Genomic DNA, 16,978 nt, shown 5'->3' on the forward strand with positions numbered 1-16,978 from the left:
GGATTCTGAAAAGTACTAATGAATCTTGCCAAGCTGCTTAAATCATAATGATTTTGTCACAAGAACATCATATGTTTATAATCTCGTTATGATATTGAAACCTTATCCAGCTGTTTTTTGTAATACTTTTGCAGCCAGTTTAAAGCCATCTGGTGCACTTGTTGTCAGGTATACATGATTTAAAACAGAGGTTCACGAATTGTTGTTGTTGTTGTTGTGACTGCACATGCAGCTTCAGCGACCTCATGGTATTTTCTCAGTATACGACAACGGAGCTGAAACGCAAGCATGTCATTATTTATTTGTACGCGGTGATTACATGTGATGTTCCTGACAGCCACATGTGGGAACTGCTGTTTCGTTTTGTTATCTCTCAGCATTTAGATCCTGAAAATTACAGAAATGTTGAATTGATCTCCATACAAACCAAAGGCCAGGACACAACTTCGGATTTCTTCTAAACGCTGTAACTTTCCCTGTGATTTTATGAAGCCCAAGTCTTTAATTCTAGTAAGTGTACATAGGAACATACGATTTTTATCTCTTGCTCGCTTAGTGGAAAGCTTGCATTTGGAGATTGTCTTATTAAAGACCAGTGAGATATGGATTAAAAAGATTAGAGTTAGGTTTCATCCGTATTTTACTGCTTATTACTTAAACGCCTTAATTTGCTTATAGTTTTCTTTTTTAATTCCATGTAATGATTAAATCAGTGTAGTATTTAGAAGCTGCTACCAAGATCAAGGTTGCATTATACCAAATTCTGAAAAACACATAGTAAGAGGAAGCCCTACTTTGCATTTGAAACAAACAGAAAAAAATCCAGAGGGACTGGGGAAGGAAAGAAGCACCTTTCCTGACTGACTGAACTCTTTTGCTGTGGCAAAGTGACTTGTTCAAGGTCATAAAAGAACTAAACTTTTGTGTGTGCAGGTGGAGAAGAAATATAAAGGATGTTTCATCTGCACTTTCATGTGCATTTTCTTTACTCACTTCCTGTGGAAGTAAGTCTTCCGTGATTAGAATGTTTGTGCCTTTCCCTCCCTTTTTTTTTCTCTCCATCTATAACTTCTGGTTCCATTAACTCCATGTATAACTTTTGGATCTCTTTGACTGATACCAGCAAATTTGAAAGAGGAGTAAAAAGTCCTAACTAAAATTGTCCTTGTACAAATGCTGTGAAAGAAAAAAAGGGAGAAGAAACCATCTGAATGCCCCTTTTGCTGCAAAGCTGCAGCCTGAGTTCAAATTCACCATAGCAGAAGCTTCTAAACTGCCAGGTCGCCCACCTTCTTGTCTCACTGTAGGGCTCTGGAGCAAAACATACAGCCATCCACGCTGCACACTTTGGCTCCAATCTGGAGTGAAACAGGTTTGAGGAGGAACCCTGGTGCAGAACGGAGGCTGCTTTTCTGCGGCTTCAGGGCTTGGACCCTACAAGCCAAAGGGATGGGGTTCATTCCTTGGTGCAGATCACACGGGTGGTGAGGACACAATCAAAGCAGAGCTTGCACTTTTCAAAGTAAAGGTGGTGATCAGTGGAAAGTTGAGCACATCCATTCTGATGATTGTGGAACCATTTGTTTAATGATAATGTTGCTCTTGAATGCATATGGTAGGGAGGAGGGAGAATTCCTTTGGGAGGGCTTTGGAAACGTTTCTCTCAAACTGTAAGTCACTGGATTGTTTCTTTTTAGGAGGGAATTGGTACATCTTGCATCTTTGATTTTATGCTAATGTTCTTTCATATGGTCTGTTTCTGTTAGAGCCTAGACTGTAGATCTGCAGTGTGTCATGGTAAGCAGCATGTAGATTAGTGCCATGTGTTAAAGTTGGAAAGTTTCTTCACTTTTTTGCTTGTTTTGTGGCAGCTTGTATTAAATAGTTTCCCCCTCCCCCCTCCCCTTTTTCTCAGTTGTGTGGTTAGGAATTGCTTTATTGCTTGTGTATCCTGTGGCAGTGTTTAATATTAGTTAGATGTTTGGCCATATGTACTTCCCTGAAATCTTATGTTGGTTTTCACTGATGGGGATTTCCTGGGTGCTCGCATCTTCCTTCTGAATCTTCTCTCCAGATACGTTATCTTCGGTAATCACAGAAGCATGATGGCATAAGGCTGTGCAGTGCAACTTCGTTAATTACCAGACTATTTGGCTGTTGTCAAGGCTTTTTGCTCCACTCTCTTGCAGTCAGTTTGAGCACAAATGCCAAACACGGTTGACCATTAACTTCATGACATTTACTATCCCTCTTAAGGAATTCCATCTCGCTATTCCTGACTAAAGTTTTATTTGCAGTGAGCACAGTTTAATGTTTTTTGTTTGTCGTAATGTGCTATTCAAATCAGGAGCGTGAAGTATTTAATTTTGAAATAGGTGCTTGTTTTAATTGCCAGGAACAGAAATAGCGGGGGCTTTGAAAGTATTAAGAAAAAAAAAAATCAGGAAATAGTCTGGTATTGTAATGATGGTTTAATGAAAATTGAAACATAGGTTTATTTTTATTCTGAGTTGTCAAGTCCAGTGTCCTGTTTTTGCACGCAGCTATTATATAGTTCATTCATAACCGGAAACCTTCTAATTTTCAACCTTGGCATAAGCAATTTATGTCTATTTGTTCTTTATTTTTTTCCTCCCCATTGATGATTATGTCTTCTGATAATTAAAAACATCAATCATATCAATTTCCAGCTAAATTTTGCTAGACTAAGTCAAGCTCTTCTCATACTGTAGACTTTTAATTCCTCTGATCTCTCTGATAACCCTTTCCGCCCTGTTTTATGGGAAGATTAACTTAAACTATTGACTAGAATTGTACTTAATATTCAAGGTAAATCTCACCAGGGCTTTGTATCATAGCAAGACTGCTCTTCCTGCTTCTGGAAGTTGCACGTGTGGTGTATCTAAGGTTACACATCCCGTGGCTGCTTCACGTTGGTTGCTAACAAGCCTGCCGCGATTGACTGATTTTCTTTTGAGGCATACTTTGGCGAGCTTTCTGCTGCTTTGATTGTTTTAATTGTGTTCCTGTAGTTTCTTGTAGCTAGTGTTACATGACTGGAGGCACTCTGGCCAGGCCATATGGTATGAAAGATTTTAGGCTTGCCTCCAGATATTAAAGATGGGGCTTGTATATTCCAGCTACTTTTTGGAAGAGGTGGAGTGTGAACGCTGTCTGTATTTAATACAGCATCTGTTGACAGTGTATACGAGGCAAAGGGAGTTTGTCCTTTACCCTGAGTGTTTATCCATTGTAGTGTCATAAAGAGCCTGATCTCCATGGAATTGTAAGAAATTCACTTAAATCCATTTTAGGCTGCAGTGCTGTGCCCATCCCCAGGTTGCTTTGCTGACTTGAGCTACTCTTGTTGCTCACCTTTGGGCTCTGCTCCAACCTTTGGGCCGGCCCTGGGTATTTTTTAGCCTAAATTAACCGCATGCAGCGTCCCACAGGGGGTTGGGGCAGCAAGGAGCGGTGACAAAGGGCCTTGAAGGAGAGGCAGGATGGGACCTGGAGGGCCACATCAACACCCTGAGAGGCGTCTGCTGAGCTGGAGGCTTCGCTCTTCGGCTCGGAGCAGCGGGATGAAGGGCGCCGTGTGTGGAGCCTGCACAGCGCCGGCTGCTCCCCCGGTGTGCGTGTGCGGCCCTGTGGCAGTCAGTTTATTCTCTCAAACTCCTTACCTGCGCGAGGTGCGCCGCGCTACAGCCTCTCGGCTCCCTCGCCTCAGCGCAGCGGCGGCACCGGAGCGCCTCCGAGGCAGGGGCTCGCACCACAAAATGGCGAGCGGCGAGCCGGACACCCCCGGGGCGCGAGGGGCAGGAGGGCGCGGCCGGGCTCCCGACACCGCGTCCCGGGCACTTACTGCGGGGCGAAGCGGGCGGCAGGGCCCCGCTGGTGGCTGTGGCTGTGGCGGCGGCTGAGGGGAGCGCAGCGCAGGCGCGGCGGAGCGGGGAGGGAGGGAGAAGGAGAAGAAGGAGGAGGAGGAGGAGGAGGAGGGGGGGGCGCCGCGGGCATGCGCGCCGTGCGGCGGGGAGCCCGATCTGATAGGGAGCAGGGGCTGACACTACCCCCGTGTGGGCGGCGGAACGTCCCGAGGATGACGTGCGGCGTTCTCGAATCCCGTGTCTCGCTCGTTCGCTCACCGCCGCCGCCGCCGAAGGAAACGGGGGAAAGCAGCGAGGAGGGGGGCAGGAGAGCAGGCGCGGCGCCATGGCGGCCCTGGAGCGGCCCGTGCCCAGTCCCGAAGCGTTCCTGGGCCAGCCCTGGGCCGCCTGGGTGCGGGAGGCCGCCCCCCCGCACGCTCACGGCGCCGCCCCCCCGCACAGTAAGGGCAGGGACCGGCCCCGCGGCTCCGCGCACGCCGCTCCCCTCCCCCGGCGGCGGGGCAGGGGCCGGGGGGGCCGGGGGAGGGGAGCGGCGGGGCCGACACCACCCCCCTCACCCCCCACCCCCCCCACAATCCCTTTTCCTTCCTCCTCCTCCTCCTCCTCCTCCTCCTCGCCCGCCGGGCCGGGCCGGGCCGTGCTGCGGGAGGTGCCGCCCCCCCGGGCGCTCAGCTGACGCGCCGAGCCCCCGCTGCCATGTGTGCCGCCGTGCCCCGCCGCTTGAACCCCCCCACCCCAAAAAAACGGGAATTGTGGGGAGGGAGAGAAACGGGGAGGGGGATGCCCCGAAAGGGGGTGGTGGGGGGTGTGCGTGGGGCTGGGTGCCCCCGGGCTGGGGGTGGCGGTGAGGGGGGAATCGCCCCGCAAGGTCCTCGCCCCCCCCCCCCCCTCCCCAGCACTGAACAATACCTGCCCCCCTCGGGCCTGCCTGACGCCGCTTCTCGCCCGCAGGTGTAGAGCTGGAAGAGGCTGGAAAGGAGGGTGGAAAGAGCAGGGAGGTGATGAGGCTTAATAAAGAAGGTAAGTGGACGGTGCGTGGCGCGCCTCGCTACCTGTCCGCCGGCTCCCGGGGGCTGGGTGCAGGCAGGTGGCCGTCCCCGGGGCAACTTCGCGCCAAGTGCGAGGAGCAGAACAGGTGTATTATGTGTGATATTAGGCGTGAGGCTGGCAGCGTGCTAAGGGATGAGGCGGTTTTAAGTCAAAAGGCACCCCCACACATCAGTGGCCATATTGGATTTCTTTCGAGGACCTTCTTGGCGCAACGATCCACTCGCTCCTCGCTGAAGATGAGCGTGTAAACCCGGGCATCAACTTGAAGCCTTGTGTTATCGTTGCCGACTCTCGCAAAAAACGCTTTTATTCATTGAAATAGTCTCTCGCGATCTTTGAGTTCATTCACTTTAGGTTAAATCACGTTTTATTCCTTCATTCTCACTGCCGAATGTGATTTACAGTCAACTGAAGCGGCCAGCATCTAATACCACCTTATGCCAGGCTAAGTCATGCGTATTATGCAAAAACAAATATAAAAGGTCATCTGGGTCATAAGGTTTTCTGGTGCCATAAATACGAACAGGCAAATTCCAGGCTAATGGTATTTGCTAATATGCCATACTTGACATAGTTCTGTCAGTTGCTGAAGGAGAAACTTCACTGGTGAGCGTAGACAAACCCATCTGACCCATTCTGTTTGTGATGTGTGTCCTTAACACGGTACTGGAGTAACACCTAATGCAGCTAGTGAAATGGTTTGGGACATACTCTCATGTAGCTTTCCATTTGTTCCTGTTCTGTTAGGATCAGTGTTATGCACTTGTAACCTTCCCATCGCGAGTAATACTTGTGAAATCGGTTCATAACAAGTGATCCCATCATAGTGAAACTTCTCCGTGACTTATGGGTGCTGAGAGAAATCCCACTATTACCTGTAATGTCATAATACATATTCTGAAATGATGTTAAGCTTCTCATCATATTATTGTTGTCATTACAGGCATGTTTAATTTTGAGCATCTTGGCAGCTCAATTGAATATTATGTCTTATAAGTGAGCCCTTAGAAAAAGAATGAATTAATCAGTAACGTAAATTTGTGTGATAAACTACAAGATTGGAGTGGAGTGCACATTAAATAAAAATATATTAAAAGTAGAATAAAACCTCCACTTTGAAAGGCCTCCACAGAGATGCCAAGCTTGGTTGTATTCCCATCTTGACTCTTATGTGCCTGAACTCTATTTTGCGGCCCAAAAATAAGTTAGAGACGGAACTGGGATTCTAACGTAGCTTATTTATAGGTAAATGTTCAAGGCTCAAACATTCTGTGAGTCCATCCGTAGCATTGAGCATACACTTGATTCAAAAGCAATTGAACAAAAATCTTGCTACTGGAGCTTGGCCTCCATAAGGAGCATCATTTGTTGAGGTTAAATATTTTGTGCCTAGAAGTCCTTGAGCACAAATTCTCATTGTGGAGCTATTTGAGAGAAAGACTGAAGAGCATCACTGCTCCTTAGTCATACCTAATATGCAAATCGTTTCCTAGAACGACTCAGTCTAGGCTGTGAGCTGTAGTCTCTCCTTGTTTGTTTTTGGGGAGTTTAGAGACTCCAGCAAGGGCGATCTATTTAAACGTGCTCTCCAGAAAAATTATTTCCAAACAAAGCGTAATGTCGTTATTGCTATTGATTGTGACAGGTGTGAACTGCTTATTACTTTTTATAGTGCTTGCATTGCAGTACAGTTTAAAAGAAAAACAAGAAACGAACAAAAATGACTGCTGTATTTAGCAAACAAAAATCTTTAGGAATTGTTTTGCTTCCAAGTGGTAACTTGCTTGGGATCACTTAGAAAGAACTTCCCAAAAGTTTGAATAAATAAGCGTGTGTCGAAATATTTCTACTGCATTCACTTAAGCAGCCAGTTAATACAGGTGCTTTCACCACACCCACCCGTGTGTCTGAACGCCCACTGTAAATCTTCCCTGAGCCTCGCTATCCTTAAGAGTAAAGGTGGGGAAAAATTTGAAGGGTTAGAGTGGTTTACAGAAAACATTGCTGACATACTTGCAGAGACGCTTGTGCTCTTATTCGGATCTTGCACACATCTCTTGCGTGAGGTGTTGACTCTTTTTATTTGCTTTGTTAATAGACAAGGATTGGAGTTGTGGTGGGTCTTAATACCAAACCCAACTCATTTTTGCTTCGCAGTCTTAGGTAATTGTGTAGGGATCGTAAGCGGTGTCTTACAGAAATCAGGCTTTATGTGTGTAAGGTAACTGGGGTGACAGACGGGCAGGACTGTGAGTATTAAAAATTACAGCCCTGTTCAACAAAGACAGTGGAAAATCTGATCTTGCCACGCTTGCTTCTTGTAATATTTGTCTGAGTTTTGTCAGCTTTGGTCAATATCCCTTATAGGCGGCTAGGCAAGGGGCGCGTTTGGGTGAGTGAAGCTGTTCGTAGGGAGGATGGTGTGGGGAAGGGGTGGGAGGGCGATGGTCTCCTCCCTACCATGACAAGGGGGCTCGTTTGGGTTTGGTAGAACCAGGTGTCAAAAAAATGCTTCCATCCAGCTTCATCCCTGTGTCGCTGCCTCCTTTCTGGTCACGTCCTCTGTTTATTTAAGTGACGGGCTGCTCTTCTTCCTCCTGGCAGCCCGGGTGGGACTCAGGAGATGATGTTCTGCAGTGGCAGCAGGGAAATGGGCTCCCAAACCCTCCTGCCAACGTGGTGGGTACCTCTTAGCACATCCCTGGGCCAAGGGGTCACAGTCCGGCCGTGCTGTTCCTTTCTGTAACACAAGAGATGCCTGAGGCTGCGTGCACTCTGTGCCCCATCTGTAGGGAAGGAATAACACCATAGGAAGATTGCTCGCTGCTTTCTTTTATTCTACGGTGTGTGTATATAGGCAGCACAGAGGGAGAGAAATTTCCTGAACGTTTGTTCAGTTTTGTAGACAGAATTGCTTTTTGCATGCTAATACTTACTTTATGTTTTCCTTCAGTGATGTAGTTTGTCCATGGTTGACTTTTACTGGCACGTAGATTTGTGGAGAGGGGATTACGAAGTTGCAAGTGTTCACAGAAAATGAAAAATTTTATGCATAAATGTGTGTGCCAGAGAAAAAAAAAATAAAAACAACTTTATCTGCTTATCTAATCAGGAAGCTGAAACAGTATTGTGTAACTTATCTGAGAAATCACTACCAACCAACCAGCTTAGCTAGAAGAGGGGTTATCAGAATAGGAGATGCACTTGGAATTTATATTGAATTTTAAAAAGTCGAATGGCAGATTTGAAGAATTGAAGATTTTCTTACTGATAGCATGCATAACAAAACGAGCCTGTATTTATTTGACAATTTGTGTCCTGTGAAAAGTCACCATAACTGCATGCTTGGAATAGATGTTGTGGCATTTTATTGCCAGTAATAACCTGCAACTGAGTTTAGATTAATTTTGGAGGCATATGTTTGACTTTATACAGCATTTAAGAAAACAGAAGAATGTGAGGTTTTTCTTACCTGCGGAACTCTAGTTTATTTGTGTATAAAATCAGGTTAGCAAACGCGCAAGGATTAAGTGCTGGGAGTATTTCTAGGCAGACACAGGCTGTTAAAAGGAGCAAAAGATATCCTGTGTATCTTTCCTAACTACAGCAGGGTTAAATATGACCTGTGGGATTTAGATCTAAATCTGGGTACTTGGTGTCATAGTCAACTTCAGTTTCTCAGTTCAGTGGGTTTGTATTATTGAGGTTTCGGTCTGATGATGTGTGTGTTTTGTCTTAGATAATCTTGTCAGTAACCAGACTGTTTCATTATTGTTTAGCATTAAGGATGTTACATAAAATACTCTGTTCAGTTTTTCTGATGTTGCATTAAAATCTGGGATTTTCTGTACGATACTTGTACAGCCCCCAATGTGACCATTTGACTTGAAGATTGTACGTGCAAACCAGAGCTTTTTTATCTATTGGGTGATTGTTTCCAGTGTTTTTCCTGTTTTGACTTCCCACGTAAATATCTGATGGAAAGTTTTTTGTTAAATGCCCTGGTAACATCAGAACAAAATTAAAAGGATGCTGATTAGCTCTGCTCACTGTATTTTTTTCTTCAGAAAAGTATCTTGATGGTTTTATCATTCCTCATGGAGAAATAAGAAGTTAAGGAGGATGGGAGATGATAGGGAACACTTCTGTAGGGGGAAAAAAAAAGCTGTAGCATACAGCATTGTACTGTATGAAAAACAAGGAAGAGAACTAAAATTATTTATGAGAAGATTGTGAAAGAAGAGAAAGCAAGCAGCTGGTTAATGTAAGCACAGGGAGTTGATTTGATTTCTTTAATTTTTTGTTTGCTAGTGGTTTGTGGAGGGTGATGTCTGTCTCCTTTAAAAACATATCAAAGAAAAACTTAAGAATAAGCTGTTATTTTTTTTAGTTGCCTTCATCTTTCACCTTTTTGTGGTGGGGGGGAATGTTGGGAAGGGCTGAGAGGGAAATAAGATGGTAATGGCTTGCCCCAAAAGGAAGAGGTGAAGAGGTCAGTGGATTTAGGTCACCTTACCTTAGTTGGTGATTTGGGTTCTTTTTGGTTTTGTAGTGGAGAAAATAGAGGGGTGAATACTGTAAAATTTTCTTTCTCTTCCCTGTAGTCTAATAAGGTCTTCCAGAGATACTGGTTCTTAAGCAGATGTAATATTCAGGTAGAGCTTGGTGAGCAAACAGCCTGAGAATTTGCAGGATACAGAAATGTGTCCGTCCTAAAGAGGAACTTTTCCTTACCATTCTTATCTTTATGCTGAGGATAAGGGTAAAGAGCAAAGGTCCTGATGGGGGTTTTGTTCAGGACGAGAAATGGCAGTGGGTTTGAATCATTTGGGCTCTGGCGTTTGAATTCCTGATCAGATGTGATACCTGCCTCCGTTTATTTTTCCGTGGACAGCTTCGGGAGCGGAGTGGCTCCTGGTTGTGGCCTCAGACAACGCGTCTTGAGGACCAGTGGTGGAGGAAGAATGAAACCTTGTGTGTGATTGTGCCCAGAAATTTAGAAAGAATTGTAGGTCAGCTTTCAGAAAACAACTATGTAACTGTGAGGCTAGAGTCTATGTCCTTTAGCTCATCAACCCACACTCTGGGTAACAAAAGCAGAGTAATGGGAGTGCTCTCTGGTCATTCTGTGGTTTGAATCGGGATTTTGAGGTTTTTGAATATGGATCTAAAACTGATGTTCTGTAAATGACTTCTTCAAAAGCTCTGTTTTTTTAGGTGGAGCATCTCATGTTCAGGTGTTCTCCCTGTATTTCTGCAAGAGTTGCTCTGAAGGGCTTAGTCCTCCTTTAGTTTGAGGTATGTCTCTTGAATGCCAGTGAGGAAAGCAAGTGTGGCTTTCTGTCCACGGACAGCACTGCCACTAGAGACCTGGCGCTGACGTTCCTCCTGCTTGTTGGAACTTATCTCGGGACTTGAGAGAGAGAGGGAAACGGCGTGTCTACGGCAGTGCACCCCAAGCCCTGTTGTCAAAGCTGAAAGTGAAATAACGTGTATCTAATTTCAGTTGAGATACAGAATCACATGTGCTTCCTTGTTGATCTGCCTCTGCATGTGGATTACAGTTTATAGATGAAATACAGGTTTCCATGCTTAAAGAAGGACTACACAAGTTGCCACTGAGAAATGGAGTAATTTCCAAGAAATGGGCTTTCTGTTCCTAGGTAACTAAAAACCAGGCCATTATCAGCTTCTGTTTTACCTTCACGGCAAAAGATGTTGGCCATTTAGCCAGGGCTGAGGTGTATGAGATGGGAACAGTGGAAAATCCTATGGGAAACATGGTTAAAATACATTTTGTTTAAGTTATGTATTGCTGGAGTGATCATTCAATCTCTTGGCAGAAAGCTTAAATTTCTGGTGAAATTTCTAGGGGAAGTTCTGATGTCTAACGCTACGTGCATCACTAAGGAAGATCACTTGCAGCAAAAGCAGTGTATGGATGAGTATTTCTCAGAGTTAACTCCACCATAAGGTTATACGAGTGTCATGACAGCTTGTTATTAAGAGTAATTTTAGAATAACTAACAAAAAATACTGTCAGCTTCTATTGGGTATGGATTGATGTCAAGTTACTGAACGTCTCTTGTCTTCCAAGTTCAGCTTGGTGGAGAATCTCTTTGGCTTGTCCTTGAAGAAGCTGATTCCGGAGTTTATGGTGCAGGGTGCCAGGTGAAGCTAGTAATTTATGTGCCAAAAAACCTGTGGCTAATGCTGTAGTGAAACAGTAAGGGTGTTTGACAGATCTCTCAGCAAGTCTGTAGCGAGAAGTCTTTGATGGTTCTCCTCCTGGGTGAGGGAGAGACCCTGTGTGGGTAAAGTGATCCAGTTTCTGTCATCGTGCTGTGCATCTGTCTGAGCTGACTCAGACTGAAGATGGAATCCTGCAGTTACTGAAGACAGATATGGGGCAGAGGAAAACCAACTATTGCATGCATCATTTCTCTCATTTCTTTTTTTTCTTCCTCTGTCCACTCTCTGTGATTGATTGTTGGTGATTTTAAGGAATTGGTTGCGTCATAACTCATGTGGCTTATTAAAAGTTATGCATGAAAGCCACCGATGATGGTGAAGTGAGCTTTCTGATTGCTTGTGGTCGTACACTAAAGAGAAATAGAGATGTCTGCCATACTTGTGAAATGCCACGATTATTGTTCAGCAGTCTCCTTTCACATTTCACCACATTATATTAATAATACAGCCCAACATATCTTCCTCCCTGCGTTCTTGACAGCAATAAGCCTTCAGAATAGTTTGGTCTTACTGCTTGTTGGTGTTGGTGAGCGCGTGTATATAAAATGTGTGGTGTCTGAGGAAGGAAAGACGTGGTTGTCCCAGATCCCAAGGACTGTCAGCCAGAAGTAGCAGAGGACTCCAAGGCAGAAGTTCCAGGTCCTGTACGGCTGCTGGTACCAATTTATTTCTAGTGCAGTTTCACGTAGTCCCCAGGCTCCTCCTGAATCGTCTGCAAAACGGAAGCAGTTGTATTGTGACAGAGCCGCGTACAGCACACAAGGGGCTTGGGCTTGCTTCCCTTTCCGTTCACTTGGAGCAGGTGTTGGGCAGAAGAGAGAGAAGAATGTCTGGCGAAGAAACATCGAGATGTAAGAATGACTGGCAAAGGACGAGTGCTTGTGGGGTTTGAGTCTGTGAGGGGATCTTTGCTGTGCTCTTTTCTTTCCTTTGTTTATATGTTGTGTGTTTTTCTTCCTACTACACAGTCTTTGATGTTTTCTGTCCAGTCATTCTTCCTCTTCCTCCTGCGGTGGGGCTAGACGCAGGAGGGGCAGAGACTCTGGGATTTTGAAGTTTTATTTGGATTGGACAGCGCTAGTATCGTGGAAGTAATAGCTGTTGACAAGCTTCTTGAATCTTGCCTACTAAGACAAAACAGGATGGACTGAAACGCCCCTGTGGTAGCAGAAGGTGGCTTTAGCTTGTCATTCTTGTGGGTTGAAATGGTCAGAATGGGGGAAGTGGGGATTTACAGAAGTGTAAATCATCACGTGCGTTCATCCCTCAATCTCTGAGGGGTGTTCTCTGCTCTAGGGGAAGCCACCTTCAGGCTGGCTGCTTGTGCAGGTCAGGTCGGTTATCAGGTGATAGTTAACCTCTCCAGTAATTATTTCAGCAGCTCTTAGTTATGCCCCGTGGAGGCAGGCAGGATGCTCCTGATGATTTAGATCAGAAAAGTTTGTTGGAGCCACGCCACCGCAGCAAGCATCGACAGAGCCAAAACTTGTTTGTTTGGGGCTGATAATGGAGTCAGCTGGAGGACAATGAGCTGGGTGAATGTAAGTAATTCATCTGTCACGGCCCTCAGTAGGAAGGGAGTGTTGTTGTTTGCAGGATCCCAATGTGTAGGAGCCCCATCAGGGACTGGACATTGCTGTGCGGGGCACGGGCACAGGGCTGTGTGCGTGTGTGTTTGTGTTGTGAAATCGTTGTGCCACAGAGAACTATTTTTTAAAATACGTGACAAAGCAGGGGTTTTAATATTGACAAATCAAAAAAGCACAGTTGCTCAGCATGATAGATGGTAGATTTTGACTGCTAGTAGCATGCTTTTCTTAGAATGGTGCAAGAAAAGCTTTCAGGTGATGTTCAGAGAGCAGTGAAGTAGTGCTGCAAGTGCTTGCAAGGCGTCCTTACTCGAGGGTGGAAGCTGGCCTGAATGCAAATACGGCCTGGTTGTTAGAAGCTTAATAAATGAACACTGCCGTCACGAACCCTCTAGAAACATGAGCAAATGATGTGAGAGCAAGTAGGATTTGGGCAGTATAACATAGTTGAGACAGAGGAACCTGAAAAGCAAAGCTGAATTGTTTCCAGTGCTTAAAGTTGAACTAGAGACTTGTGCACAGAAGGATGTAGAGTAATGATAGATCATTTTTTTTCTATTTCCTCAAAATAACTTTTGAAACAGGGTGAATAAGCAGGAGAATGTTTGTTGCGGCAAAAATACCTTAGTGACTACTGTGAGGCAAAGGACAGACCTTTAGCTCTGGAGATCTTGAGCGAAGACTGTCCTAAGGATACAAGACAGGGAGAATCATTTAGATACAGATGTAGCCCGAGTAAATGGATCGAGAGAAAAGTCATTGTCAATGATGACATCGTATTTCATATCTGAATGATGGGCGAGATGCTGCTGCTGTCCACAGCGATCAAGAAAGACAGCGGAGACAAGAGGGTGGGGAGAGGTGAAATCTAAGGTCTGTTCTGGCCATGCTGAGCTGAAGCTGACAGCTACTCGGTGACGAGAGGTGTCAGAAAGATAGGCTGAGAGTTTTGTGTAGAGATAAATCTACTCTGTTTGAGACCTGTGTCCGAAGGAGCTGAGTGTGTGATTCGGGGGATTCCCAGACAGAAGGAAAAGGCAAAAATTGTAGCTCAGTAGGGCCCAAGCAGAAGATGAAGCTGCAATAAGGAGGCCTTCAGTGACCTGTGAAAGAGTTGACAGAGGGAGGAAGGGAAGCAGGAGAGCACAGAATCATGGAAATCAGAAAAGGAAAATGCTTCAAAAGGAGAAATTTATTTTTCTATGAAAGACACACGAGGGTTACGGAGGACAGATTTGGTGACGTTGCAGTACTAAGACGTTTTCAGACATTTTAATGAAAGCAGTTGCTTTGGATTGCCAGGGACAGCTGAAGGGAGTTCAGGCTGGAGCCGGAGACAAATTGCAAGTGTAATTTGTCATTAAACAGCTCATAATGAGTTTAAAGGTGAAAGACGGATACAAAGAGAAGCAGTGCAGTTAGAGAAACACGGGATCAGAGGTAGGCTCCCAGACAGGGGAAATACTGGTTGGCTGTCAGAGCAGGAGGAGAAAGAAGTTGAACATAAAAACAGGAAAGGAGATGTGAGGATTGGGGTGATAAGAGAGGATTTGGACAGATGTTCTGCGGTGTTCTTTTTTTCTGGCTCTTTCGTGTTCTTGTATTTGTGTTCTGCTGTGGAGCAAGAGATGGACAGGAGGAAAGGCTCGAGGAGTGAGTCAAAAGGAGGAGGAAAAAAGGCTGAAGTTGCAGGTGTGGGTTCAGCTCCACTGGAGGAATGGCACGGCTTAATAAGCAGCAGGGAAAGAGAGAGAGGGGGGAAAAAGAATGCACTAACCTCATTTCCAGACTGGTTCCCTTTTCCACTGCAAATTCTAGGCCAGGCAAGGATAAAGCAGCGGAAACGGTATTTAAAAGGAGGATATCATTAAAATGAGCATGGGTTCAGGATCGGTGGAGTCAGACCTCGTCATAACAAGGAGAAGCGAAAAAAAAACATCAAAGGTAGAAACAGAAAGGGCAAAAATACGTAGTAAGTGTGGTAGAGGGTGGAGTGCTGGATATCGGGAATAATGGGCTGGCAATAACAAGCGGTGCTGAGGGAGTAAATTGATGCCACTCAGAATATGCTGGGTCAGCCTTTGGGTCAGGTTCCCCGATGAAAGATTATTTCGGAGATGACTGGAGAGAGGACTGCTGGCAGCTCGCCCTCCCCGACTGCCCCGCGTCTGAATCCATGGCGTGCCTTTGAGAAGCTTCAAAGCCTTGAAGAAGAAGAGGAGCAATCAAGAGGCTCTCACCTTTCTCCAAGGAGAGCGATGATTGTGTAGACCATGGCTTTGGCAGTAGAAGGCTCCTGTGCTTTGTTCACTGGTTATAGCTAACACATCCCGTGAGGGAGATCAAAGGGCTTTGCTTTGCTAGCTCAGTGGTTCTGTTCTTCACAGGGCATCAGGAGCAGCTGTATGCCTAGAAGAGCCCTCACTTACTGATCCTGACTTGTGCTTCCTGCTCTGAGAGCTAAGGCAAGGCCATACGATTACATTTTCATGGACTGGGCCCAGGCTAATAAGTCATAATGTGCAGGGTGTAGCCTCAGCGCTCTGGTAAACACGAACTTTTGCTTGTCTTGCATGGCAGAGCGAGCTTGGCACTGTCTACCTACTACAGACAGGCATGTTTTGATGCAGCACTTTTTTTTTCCTTCTGAGGAAGCAGGACTTAATGATTTTCGAGGTGTTACATGGGAATGGCGGCTGTTCCTGATACAGGCAACGCGGTGTTTTAAGATGTTAATCTCAGGTTTTCACACTTCTTCAGTAGATCTAAACATCTGTGTAAGGAAAGGATCAGGAAGAGAAGAATGCGAGGAGAAAGAGTTGTCTGCACACACACAGGATGACTGAGCTGATCTTTTGGCTTGGGAGGTTTTATTCATTGCATTTCCTTTCTTTCCCAAGCAGCTTTCTGCCTGTCTCCCTGCCTGCTGTAAGTGTTCAGTCATCCAACTAGTTCATAAACATCTTGCAGTTGTGGAGAGTGAATTAATGTTTGTAAAAAGTCTTCAGATTTTCTCTTCAAGGTCTCTTAAGTCCACAGTTGTGTTCTGTGATTCATGTTTTTATTTTGGTTTTTTTTTTGGCTTTCTAGAAGACTTAGAGAATCCTGAGCAAATACGCTAAGAAACTGAAAGCATGGCAATTCAAAAACATAAGGGGAAATTGGAGAAAAAGTGTTTGAGCTCTTAGAATTATGGTGAGCTGCACATAGTTGTATTTTTATAGACTTTTTGTATATTTTGTGCTTGGGGTAAGTTTTCTCCAGCTAATATCAAAACCTACAGCACACTGGGTGTGTGTTACCCAGCTTTGTAGGTATTTAGGCTCTGGAAAGCATAATGCAGCTTCATGTATTTTGGGGTTTCTTGTTCATCAGAAAAAAAAATAGTCTTCTTGACTGCATCGCTGAAATGAGGGAATGCTGCAGATTTTATTTGCAGCTTTCATTATGTTTCCAGCTTTCAAGATACCTGTCGCTACCCTGACTGTTTTCCGAGTTTTTTGACAAAACAAAACTATGGTGAAGCTTTCTTGCTTTCCTGGCAGTTTATTCTGAATGTGAGGCTTCTTGAATTTTTTTTTAATGCCTTTTTAGTAAGTATGTTTGGAAAAAACTCTGAAGAGGTGTGTAACTTACATGCTTAAATAGTGTAAAATGAGTGGAAGGGGTAGCTCTAAAAATGGGAAGGGGTGGTCTGTATTTTAGAGACCTTCAAATGTACTTCAGACAAAGCTATGAGCAGTGTGTGTTGTGAAGACAAAAGTCTGTCTATGAATGTTGAAAAATGGCATGCTGACAGCTATTTTAAGGAGGAATTTGAAGGAGGCAGAGAATAATTAGTTGATGTGGAGGAAGGAGGCATCAAAGCTGATAGTAGAGCATACACGGAAGATGTGTGCAGAAGAGTTTTCTAGTGAAAGCAGTTCATTTAAAAAAAAAAGCAAAAAAAAAAAAGTTTTTGCGTCTTGTTAGTATTATCTTAGTGTCTTGGAGCTGGAAAGTGAAACAACTTGTAATTGTTGAACTGCAAAAATGACACACGGTGTCATTACTGAAAGATAAATCTTATTCTTCCTTAAATCCGTTTCCTAAACATGCTCTCTGTTCTCTAAATACTTAAACATTCCCTTCTTTATTAGGCTTCAGCCTCATCTGCTCTCCTGAAACCTGCCCTGGTTTTGATACTAGCCCAGAACTGAA

At 44.8% G+C, this 16,978-nt stretch overlaps 2 protein-coding genes across 5 annotated transcripts in view; one reads left to right on the plus strand and one right to left on the minus strand.

The window, feature by feature from the left end:
* The window catches only part of CDHR3 (cadherin related family member 3), a gene marked incomplete at both ends in the record, with an annotated part of 54,915 nt that extends 50,701 nt beyond the window's left edge, over positions 1-4,214 (minus strand). Inside the window, one exon of the mRNA XM_084306293.1 lies at positions 4,071-4,214. Within this exon, the coding sequence (XP_084162419.1) occupies positions 4,071-4,214 (144 nt within the window). The remainder of the gene's footprint in view (positions 1-4,070) is intronic.
* Positions 4,127-16,978, plus strand: part of ATXN7L1 (ataxin 7 like 1) — a 116,122-nt gene continuing 103,270 nt past the window's right edge. The window contains exons 1-2 of one of the 4 annotated variants that reach the window (XM_084306492.1): positions 4,127-4,327; positions 4,839-4,907. In XM_084306492.1, the coding sequence (XP_084162618.1) occupies positions 4,213-4,327; positions 4,839-4,907 (184 nt within the window). In that variant the 5' untranslated portion in view covers positions 4,127-4,212. Of the gene's footprint in view, positions 4,328-4,838; positions 4,908-11,959; positions 12,041-16,978 lie in introns of those variants that run through there. The other 3 variants (XM_084306491.1, XM_084306490.1, XM_084306493.1) reach the window with 3 other exon arrangements.

This window comes from Netta rufina, assembly GCF_964035555.1.
Source record: "Netta rufina genome assembly, chromosome: 1".
Classification (NCBI taxonomy): Eukaryota; Metazoa; Chordata; class Aves; order Anseriformes; family Anatidae; genus Netta; species Netta rufina.